The 10980-nt window shown below is 46.3% G+C and overlaps 1 protein-coding gene across 1 annotated transcript; it reads left to right on the forward strand.

Annotated features, from left to right (window-relative positions):
• The first annotated feature begins 229 nt into the window (after window positions 1-229).
• Window positions 230-8353, forward strand: CALM1 (calmodulin 1). The gene is made up of 6 exons (XM_059914818.1): window positions 230-438; window positions 3259-3289; window positions 4242-4385; window positions 6590-6696; window positions 7128-7263; window positions 7436-8353. The coding sequence occupies exons 1-6, from the start codon at window positions 436-438 to the stop codon at window positions 7462-7464; spliced, it is 450 nt and encodes a 149-aa protein (XP_059770801.1). The 5' UTR covers window positions 230-435; the 3' UTR covers window positions 7465-8353.
• Window positions 8354-10980: the final 2627 nt, after the last annotated feature.

The following is a 10980-nucleotide window of genomic DNA, read 5'->3' on the forward strand; positions in this document are numbered from 1 at the left end:
ACTCTTCGCCGCACCTGCCCCGCGACCCTGCGCCTCTACCCTAACCCTTCGCGTGTGGGTCTCCAGCCCCGGCCCGCCGCGGCTGGCGCGCAGGGGCCGGCGGGAGGCCGGGCGCGCCTGGGGGCGGGGCCGAGCGGCCAAGGCCCGGCCCTCGCAGCGCAGCTCAGAACGAGGCGGCCGCGGCTGAGGCGGAGGGATACCGAGCGCCGTATATATACCGCGGAGCGCAGGCTCGCACTTCGGCAGTGGTGCTGGGATCCTCGCGGACGCGGAGCCGTTACTCACAGTTGGGCGGCGGTGGCGGCATAGCGCTCAGCGCTCACAGCGCCTTAGCAGCAGCAGCAGCAGCAGTAGCAGAGGCACCCCTGCGGTCACAGCCCCGGCGCAGGTGCAGCCACCCTTGTTCTCTCTGCTCTTCCTCCCTTCGCTCGCACCATGGTAGGTCGGGAGTGGCAGACGCCGGCGTAGCAGCTGCCGGCCCATGATTTCTTCCCCAGTTTTTAGTTCAGCCTTTTTTTTTCCTCCTCTTTTTCTTTTTCTTTTCTTTGGTGGGGTTTTTTTTCTTTTCTGGGTGTTACGCAGCAGGTGCGGTTTAGGATGCATTCCGGATTTGCATCTCGGTTTTCTCGGCCAGGGATCCTCATTTAAATTTTGGTGCGTCTTGGAGCTGGGCTTGGCCGTGGGCTGTCCGCGGGCAGGGTCTCTGGCCCCAGCTGAATCGGAGCCGTCTTCATCCATCCCCCTCCCCCAGTCCGCACCACTGCATCCAGCGCGCCGCACCCGGGCTGCCCGCAGCGCTTCGCCTCTGCCCCGCGGGGCGGGGGAGCCGGGCGGGGCCGGGCACTAGACCCTGGCTCGCAGGCAGCGGGGCGGGCGAGCAGCGGAGAATGAATGGGCCGGAGCGAGCCGGTGGCGTACGTTGCTCCTGCCGGGATGTGGGGGGCGCCGTCAGCCTTCCCCCAACACTGCTGTCCCCGCTGGGCACTCTCTCCCGGCGCTCCTTCCTCCTCCCTCCCGGGGGGCGCGGCGCGGGCGTGGGCTGGGAAGGAAGGAGCCGGGGAAGGGTGGGGTGGGGGCAGGAAGGCGCGGGGTGGGGGGCGGAGAGGGCGGAAGCGGCGGGCCGGCCGCCCTGCACCCGGGCGGGGCCCTGCGGTGTGGCCGGGGCTCGTGTCTCCCCGGTTCGCCCCCCTGCAGCCCCCCACCCTGTGCGGCAGTAAAGGCGTGCATGAGCCTCGGTACACCAGGAGGTCCCTTCCCGAGGGAGGCGCTCGGCTCGCGCTAATTGGGGCGGGGGAGAGGCGGGGGAGGAGGGAGCTGGCGCGCGGCTCGGCTTCCAGCAGAGACGCAAAGTTTCTGCTCCGGGAGGAGGTGGCGGCGCGGCGGGCTCGCCGCCTCGGGGAGCAGAAGCGGGTGGGGGGCGCGGGGTGGACTTGGCCTCCGCCTGCCGCGCAGCCGGGGGTGGGGTTGGGGGTGGGAGTGGGGGTCTCTCTGGCCTGGGAGGGGCGGCGCCCCCTTGAACCCGCCTGCACTGGGGGCCCGCTCCCCTGCCCGGCCCCTCGCCCGGCGTTTTCTCTGCCCCGAGCCACTTCCCAGTCCGAAGGGAGATGCCCTCCACGTTTCCGCTTTCTCTGCAGCCTCTAGATTGCCAGATGCGGCTGTGCGCCTCGCTGGGTGTTTTCCATAGCCCCCTTCCTCTCTCGGCGGGCAGGGCTGACATCACCCACAGCGTTTTCTGGCTTGGAGGGGTGGGGAGGTGGCTCCCGGCAGGTTCAGCGCACCTTCGCCCCCAAGGCCAGCGCGGTCCGGTGGTCGGGGTGTATTTCTTTGTCGAGGAAGGCTGATGCTCTCGATAACCACAATAATGCGAGAATTTTGCGGCGAGGTGAGACTGTCTCTACGGTGAGGTGACAGCTTCTCTTGCGAGGTGTGGCAGCGCTTCCTGTTGTGCAAGACAGACGTTGCCCTGGCATTACGTAAATTATCGTGTCTCCTTCATTCGGTATACAGAAGACCCAACGTGCTATGTCTGGGTTAGAAAGGAAGGAAGACCCAGTTCTAATTTGAAAACATAAGTGTCTCCCCCAAATCAGTATATTGGAACATCATTCCTATTGTGAAAGATTTCACTTACGTGTTAGAATAAACTTAATGCCGTCAGCTTTCTATTAGGACTTATTCTGGAACTGGCTTCATTAGGCGTCCTTCATTAATATAAAAATACATGTTAGCTCTTCTTGAGATCTCGAATTCCCCTGGCTGGAGGCACAGGTTCAGTGTTGCCGAGGCCAAATAATGCAAGTGAGAATTACCTTCGTGGCCGTTACCACCTCTAGTCAAGTATTTCTATTATGAGCAGCTCTTATGTCATCCATAAAGTAGGTAAATATTCTCTAACAAAGTTAATAGTTCCTCTCCAAAAAAGGGAGGGCACAGTCTCATAATTATTATGTAGTTTCTGCGTACTTAATTTTTGCAGTTTTGTAACAGCTCAGCTGTAGGACAGTTCCATTTTTTCCTGGCTCCTGAATCAGGATAATTTGACCAAGGGCATTTAGCTGTTCTAAATGTTAGGCTTTTAACAAATAACTGCCTAATTTAAATGATTGGAAAGCACTTGTTACATGGAAATGAAGTTGGTAGGATAACGCATTGCTGTATATTTTTTTCCGTTGAATTATATCTCATAAAATAGATATAAAAGCCTGTTAATCCAACCCAATGACATTATGTAACGCCAGTTTGGAGATTTGGAGTGCCTGCAGCAATGCGCAAGGTGCACTAAAAGTCTGCCCCTGGACCCAATCCTGGCTGCGGTGACAGCAGCAGCAGGCTGGGTCCCTTCTTGGTTGGAAGCGGGGACTGCGGCATCCCTGGTGCAGTAGGTGGCGCTCTTCTTTCTCAGAGCCTGCCCCTGCAGCCGATGCAGTGGGCCTTTTGCCACTAGGGGTGCCATTTTTCAAACTATGAACTGACCCTTCCTAGTTAGACTGCAGAGCGTATAGCCATAGGCCCAGAGAAGAAAACCCGAAATGAGATGTTGTCACTTCCTTTGCCATCCTTTGTTTTTAAAATAGCGTAAAGGGTTCCCTTTATTCTAATTGTTTTTATTAAATGACATTGCTGAAGTTTTCAAACAGCTGATTTTTTTTCCGAGATTGATTTTTGAAAGATCACTATTAAAAGTGTAATCGGAAAAACCATGTTGACCTCGATCAAACTCTGGTGGATTGAATTATAACCTTTTCTTTTTCTGTGTAGGCTGATCAGCTGACCGAAGAACAGATTGCTGGTAAGTTGATGACTTCAGGGAGTTTCAGTAGACCACAACTAGGCAGACTCAGTTCTGGTGACTCCTCTGTCCCTTCCCCCTATAGTCTGAGCAGTTTTCTAAGAATTTATTTAAATGAAAACAATAAGCAGAGATATTTAGGTCAAGTGTTACTCCTTGTCAGCATTTTGGAGATAATGAGAAAGGAAGTGGAACTAAGAATACCCACTTACTATACTCTGGAGTATTTGACTGTGCGTCACGCTGTGCCAGGCTTTGTATATAATGAGACTGCATGGAGCCTGCTACTCAGAAATGTAGTTGAGAATTCTTATGGCACAGGTCTTTTAGTAATTCACCATGAAAGCTTGTACTTGCTATTCTAAATAGGAATGGGTGGAAATAAGTGTCAGGACCACTGTAATCATTGGGAAGGGAATGATTTAGTTTAGATTTTAGCTTTTAATATTCCCTGGAGGACTTTTTTGAGATGGTTTCTCTTTAGGAAACCAGGAATGCCTTTGAAATACTCTGAATGCCATGTAGAGAGAACACACTGGTTACGTGGGATTGTACATTTCTGGTGACCACCTCTTCCTATGGCTGTGAAACAGGGATTTCTTGTGGCTGTAGAAATTTAACAGGAAGGGACCATAAGGGAACATGTGGACCAATCTTCACTTGTCAGATTGGACCTAGGACTAAATTAAGTGTGTTGAAGCTTAGCCTTCTTTATGTGAGAATATTGTGGCTTTATGGAACTGCTTACCAGGAATGACGTTTGCTCTATGGACTACTGTGTGAAGGCCAGTCCAACAGAACTGCTGTGATCTTTGTTTCAGCAGATAAAGAGCAGGCAGTTTCTCTTAACTTGCACAAATTGGATGGCTTGCTTTGGCAAGTTAAGGGAAGGGCGTGCTGTGGCTGGGTTGGGTGAAGACATTTATTCTAAAAGGTAAACTTTTGTTTTCAGAATTCAAGGAAGCTTTCTCCCTATTTGACAAAGATGGCGATGGCACCATCACAACAAAGGAACTTGGAACCGTCATGAGGTCACTGGGTCAGAACCCAACAGAAGCCGAATTGCAGGATATGATCAACGAAGTGGACGCTGATGGTAAGGGCTTTAGAACTATGAATGAACGCCAGCATTGTGTAATTCAAGTTCAGACATGTTAAAGATTGTCTTTCAGGTCCCCAGATCAAGGTAAATGTGCAAAGATCCTTCCTGTGGTTTCCTTACAGCCATTGACAATTAAAATAGAAGATTATGGGCCTGCCTTTCGCCCTGCTCACTGTCTAGAACATTTCCTGGATTGGATCACAGTATTGTTCTTTTCCACTCGCCATGACCTACAACTCAGTCTTTTATCAACTGGCCCATGAGTCTGTGCTGAGTCCTATGGGGAAAGTAAAAATAAATAGCCGTAGACCTTTTAAAAAAGCTTATTGGCTCTAAGAGGAGAAAAAACCCAAGTGAGGTGGGGGAAGAGCATTCTCAGATGTTAACGTATGGAAGTGGGTACAGTGTGAGCGGTCAGTGTGTTTATTGAAGAGAATTTTGAGGATCATTGAGGCTTGGAGGTGGGGTGCATGATGATCATAGGGAGTAGATTTATAGAAGCTAGTTGAAGGATGTGGAGCCAGAAGGGACAAGCAGTAACCCCTCTAGCAGTTGGTCACCATTTGGTCGGTCATTCCTCTGGACTCCAGAACAGTGGACAATAGACCTTTTATTGGGCACTTCTATCAGTAAGTCGTTTTTGATCACTACCCCCCCCACCAAAGAAAACACGTTTTTTGGAAATAATATCAATTAAATTAATAATTTTAACTTATTTAATAAACTTAAGTAAATTAATCAAATCTACAAACATTGTAGAACATTAGTAAATTTTGAAAAGATGAGGTAGGAATAAACAATTTGGATCTAGACTACTTTACTTTCTTGATGATTGGCATGATAGTAGCCATTTAAAAATATGGTATCATAAGGTGATAAAATGGAATTACACTTGTCTGGTCATATACATTTAGAAGCAGGGGTTTTGGGTCAGCTCTTTAACAATGGTTTTAGCCCATTTGAACTATTTCTAAAGACTGTTTTCATCCTTAGTAATTTGGAAAAAGAGGTTTTTCATAGTTCCGTCTCGTTTGACTGCTAAGGGTGATCAGCCATCTGGGAACATGGGGTGGTTGTCTCATGTTTTGTGTAAGCCCTGGGGAAATTGTGCTTGGGGACTGGCAAAGTGTATTAGGCCCTCGGGTTTTATGGAACAAGGTGGGGAAAGTTGTCTCAAGCTATAGAATCTGGTACTCGCAATGAATAAATACGATGCCTAAGGACATCGCTGTGTGGTTATAAGAGAGCATTTCAAATAATTAATTTTGTCTTCCATGAATGTCAATAATGCTTAAAAATTTTGGAGGCTAAATAGATTTGAAGGAATCTCTGAATTATTATTTTGATTTAAAGGTACTGGTGAAAATGAGTGACTTAACGTAAGGCTTTTTTCTTCTAATTTAATTTTTATTTCTGTTTAGTTCAAGTTACACTGTTGATCTGGTGACTTGTCTTTGGGGTGTTCATCGAGCTGTCGGTTTTAAAGGAGGAGTTGTTTGGAATACTGGCCACAGAACAGATTCTTCTGACAAAGTTTCCTGAATGTTAATAGTCTGAGCTGAAAAAACACTTTTGAGCCTTGCCCTTAATGGGAAATAAAGATACTGAGTTGGGGAGAAAACGATTAGGTGACTTACCATAATGTGGCTAAGAAGTGCCTCCTGGAGAAGACTTTCCAGCACTTTATGGTCCCTGGCATAACAAAGTCAACTTTTTTCCCGCTCATAATCCTTTTCTTCCCTAAAAACATTGTGTACTCCTGGCGGCCCAATTATGGACCTTCACCAGCATCGCTAGTGCAGGCAGAGCTAGATCCGGGTGATCTCCCTAACTCGGGGGAAGGCAAACTCAAGTGCCTCCCTTGGGAGTAGAAAGATTCAGCTTGCACTGCTATGGGCTTTTTTTTCTCTTGAACTGTACAAAACCTTCAGTGGCCAAGAATCTGTATGTGCAGTTTCCTTTGCATCATTAAATGCTATCCTGGGCACTGATCACTGGTTTGAATTATGTGAATCCCATGAAATTGCCCTGTGAAGTATTTGAATAGTTTAAGCCTAAGATGGCTCAACATAATAAAACAATTTACCAGTTTGTCCTAGCAAATGCTTACTGTTCTATAAAGTGGTTCTAAAACTATCACTCCAGGGTAGTGTCACTGGAGCGCTTATTTTACATGAGCTTTTGTTTTTTTATTTGAGGTAATGGCACCATTGATTTCCCAGAATTTTTGACTATGATGGCTAGAAAAATGAAAGATACAGACAGTGAAGAAGAAATCCGCGAGGCATTCCGAGTCTTTGACAAGGTAACCCTGCATCTGCATTGCAGACTGTACTTAAATATGGCTTTCTGGCTGTCATTTCTAAAAGCTTTAATGTTCTGTTCTAGTTAGAACACTTACCTAACTGCCTGAGCCTCTGTAATCTCATTGTCAGATATCCTGACTTATTGTAGTAACCTTATCAGATGAGAGTAAACATAATAAATAGTAGAGAAATTTTGAACCAAGTTTCTTGATTGTGACTTTCAATTTCTGTTTGCTTTTCAAAAGCCCCTGCAGTGTCTGCATTGGCTGACTGCATGTGTTTAGTAGGTAGAGGTGGGAACTGGAGACGGAGAATTGTCGACATACCCACAGTTGGCAGTAACTCAAGGGGCTTAATTAAGTCAAAGGCCTACTTGCCCACACCGAACCGCTATGAGTCCCTACCAGTAACAGTTACTGAATGTTCACAGGATGGCAATGGTTACATCAGTGCTGCAGAACTGCGTCACGTCATGACAAACTTAGGAGAAAAACTAACAGATGAAGAAGTAGATGAAATGATCAGAGAAGCAGATATTGATGGAGATGGACAAGTCAACTACGAAGGTAACACACCAAGTTTCTTTAGCTCAGTTTTTAAGATTTCCCTTTAGGATCTATAAACAAGTTAACTACTTGAACTAGATTTTTTTTTTTTTCCTTATGCAGAGTAGAGATGTTACGTTCATTAAAGCTGCTTTTGGAGATAACCGAAAGTTATGATTATTTGTCTTTTCAGAATTCGTACAGATGATGACTGCAAAATGAAGACCTACTTTCAACTCCTTTTTTCCCCCCTCTAGAAGAATCAAATTGATCTTTTACTTACCTCTTGCAAAAAAAAAAAAAAAAAAAAATTCATTTACTCATTCTGTTTCTATATAGCAAAACTGAATGTCAAGAGTACCTTCTGTCCACACACACAAAAAAATCTGCATGTATTGATTGGTGGTCCTGTCCCCTAAAGATCAAGCTACATCAGTTTTCCGATATAAATACTTGTCCTACCTTAATGATAAGGAAGCACTTAGTGGACACCTGGCAGGTCCGTCCGCTCATGGTTAATACACTGTTTGGGCTGGCCAGTTTTTCATGCATGCAGCTTGACAGTTGAGCACAGTCAGGCGTTTGTATTAAAAACGAAAAACAAAAAAAACAAATTCAAAGCCTACTCAAAGGGGTTCTAGTTCAATTTGTTACCATAAATTGTCATAGCTGGTTTACTGAAGACAGACATTTAAGATCGGTTTACCTCAGGATGCTGTGGAAGATAAACTGTCCAGGCGTAGCCCCACTAGCAGGATGGCCCTCTTGTAACTTCCCCGTGCCCCTACCTGTCGTGACCGTGACACACCCTGGTGGCATGCCCACGTGTGTTGGTTTAGCATTGTCTGCATTGTGCTAGAGCGGAATGGGTGTCAGGCTATCACCATTCATACAAATTTTTAAAAACAAACCTTTATCAAGGGAGCATCTTTGGACTCTCTGTTTTTAAAACCTTCTGAACCATGACTTGGAGCCAGCAGGGTAGGCTGTGGCTGTGGACTTCAGCACAACCGTCAACATTGCTGTTCAAGAAATTACAATTTACGTCCATTCCAAGTTGTAAATGCTAGTTTTTTTTTTTTTTTTCCAATAAAAAGACCATTAACTTAAAGTGGTGTTAAATGCTTTGTAAAGCTGAGATCTAAACGGGGACAAGGCAGTTGGAGGGGAGGCAAGTGTACCTTTAAATGCCCACAGCCCAGCATTGGGTTTCCCTCCCTCCCTCCCTCCCTCCTGAAATCCCAGCACCAACTGCTGAGCCTGAGACCTTGCCTAAAACCAAGCAGATACCGATTGCTTCATCTTATTTATGGACATGTAGGTCTACTTGTATTTTCACTGGGGGGGAGGGGGGAGAGTGAATTATGGTAACTTAATGATTATTCAGGCAGTAGAGCTCTTAATGAAGGAAAAAAACCACTTTCTCTCAAGCATGTATTTAGGGGTTCTTATCAATTGTGCTGCTGATTACCTGTTTTATGTAACTACTTGAGACCATCTGTGCAAAAGACATGATTTAGTGTGTCTGTAATTCAATCCTCGCTGTGTGTGGTAGAAGCAGTCACTTTTCTAAGCCAGGCTCTTCATGCCTAAAAGACACTACCAGTCACCTTTTGATTCACAGTTTTTAATTTATGATTATACTTACCTTAGACTCCTTTTACTTTTTTTTTTTTTTTTAGGTTGACTTGACTTTGCTTCCCCACCCCCCAAGTAGAACTACTGCTAGCTCCCAACTTGAAAGTAAAACTCCCAGCCCAGAGGGAATTTTGTGTTTCTTTATAAACCTGTAACCAAAACTCAGAGATGCTGGTACTTTGCAGTGGGATTGGTTTGCTTCAAAGCTCCCTAAAAGGCGTTTGGATTTAGTGCAGAGCTCTTTTTGAAGTGAAGGCTGGATGTGCATTTTTCAGGGTGTTAACTTGGTTGTATCTTATTAGCGAGGAGATCTGGGTTTTGAGTGTTTCTGTGAGAGGTTTTAATTTGCCAGGGAACAGCGGCAGGCTGCTAGTGAGGCAGTGAGAAGCTCTTGGCAGCCAAATGGGTGCCTTCGGGGCTGTTTTATAGAGACCCTCAGCTTCTCCCTCTCCTACTCCTTGTCTCTCTGGCATTTTGCAGCTCTTTAGCTTTCCCGCCAGAGGGGTGGGTCAGAGCCGTGGAGAGGAGCCTGGCCACCTGCCTTCGCCGCTGGTCCTTAGACTGGGTGGTTGGAAGAAGAGAGGTTGACGTCATGCGCTGGGCTTGGCTTTCACAACTCCTTGAATCTGGACGGAACATCTCAGAATACCTTGGGGGTTTTCTTCTGGTGAGACAGGACTGGGGTTTCTCCTTCGAGTAAGTTAATAACCTGGGTGTTTCTCGCAGGGAGGTCAAGTAGCCTGACTGTTGACCGACTCTCAGGCCTGTGGCCGGTGACCTCTTGGCAGTTTTAAAAAGGGTTGAGGGCGATTTGGCTTGTTTTTCAGAAACTTTGCCTTCTATCTTACCCTTTCACCAAGTTCTTTTCTAGAAGCTGGGTGGACTCCATGTTAGTGGTCCCGCAGTCTTTCCTAAAAGACTACCCTTGAAACCAGATTCTTGAATGGCCGGGATCCTGTACGGCAACCAGAAACCTTTCCCCCAGGGGATGCTGAGTTCCACTTTGGTGCAGAGGGAACTCTTAGTCCACTGTAGCCTTTCTCTCTGGCCTTTGAGGGGGATGACCAGCCCAGGGGTCGGGTGTTTGCAGTCTGCAGGGGTTTGTGAGAGGAAATGGCTGGATGAGGTGGCAGTACTGTGAAAGTTGGTCAGCACCTTCCTGTAAACTCTTGCCCCTACTTCTAACTGCTCTATAAATATATATATATAGTGACTAGTTTAACTGGCATCCCGCTGGAGCCTGAGACTTGCCATAAAAAACTGCTGAGTCCTTGGCATACACTTTCATAGTTTTGTTCTCCATCTGTTCGGGGTAGGTGTCGAGCAAGGCAAATGTATCTTGATATTTCAGATGGGCTTTTGACGTACTGTTGCCAAGGAAGGTTTTTTTCTGATTTTTTGACAAACGAATTTTTGCACACTTTAAATTGGTGTCTTTCGGCAACCTAAAACACATTGAAAATTAGCTACTGTACATATTTTTATATTCTCTTTATAAATGCATGTCTGACTGTACTTGTAACCATATTGTAACACGTGGCCGCCCAGTAGGCCTCGTGCTGCTGTGGCCCCGTCGGAGTAGCAGCATATTAGCAGCCCCTCAGCATACTGGGAACTTCTTCCTAAACAAAGAATGTAAATTTGGTCAAGTCTGCTCTTGGTTCATTCAATTATTTTTAACATTTGAATTAATTATTGTATATCCTAAATACATTTATCCTTTTGGCAGTGACTAGATTCCACGAATGTGTCTTAATCTATCCCTTCAGCTGGCGGTTACTATTATCTTTTTTGATCCCTTGAAGTTACCCTGTAGGAGACAGAAATTCTTTGCTGTCTGTATTCCTCAGAGTGAGAAGGTAGTGGCATGGGTGGAGTGTGTGTTCTCTCTCCAAATCTATTATAATGTTCATTAAACATGTCTGTAGCAAAGATGGTGGTAGTTCTTTTGTTAACTGAAGTCACCCTTCACCGTGGCGATTTGCAAAGGAGATGTACTTGAACGTTTCTGTAAATCGTGAGATAAACTGTTTGGAGATTTAACCACCTCTCTGATGGGGGACCAACTCTATGGAAATTGTAAATAAGTTCTATTTATAA

The sequence above is a fragment of the Balaenoptera ricei genome, chromosome 2 (genome assembly GCF_028023285.1).
Source record: "Balaenoptera ricei isolate mBalRic1 chromosome 2, mBalRic1.hap2, whole genome shotgun sequence".
NCBI lineage: Eukaryota > Metazoa > Chordata > Mammalia > Artiodactyla > Balaenopteridae > Balaenoptera > Balaenoptera ricei.

Coding starts and splice junctions, on each gene's coding strand:
- CALM1 (XM_059914818.1), top strand. Junction 3,290..4,241: donor GACCGAAGAACAGATTGCTG/GTAAGTTGATGA, acceptor TTTTGTTTTCAG/AATTCAAGGAAGCTTTCTCC. Junction 7,264..7,435: donor TGGACAAGTCAACTACGAAG/GTAACACACCAA, acceptor TTGTCTTTTCAG/AATTCGTACAGATGATGACT.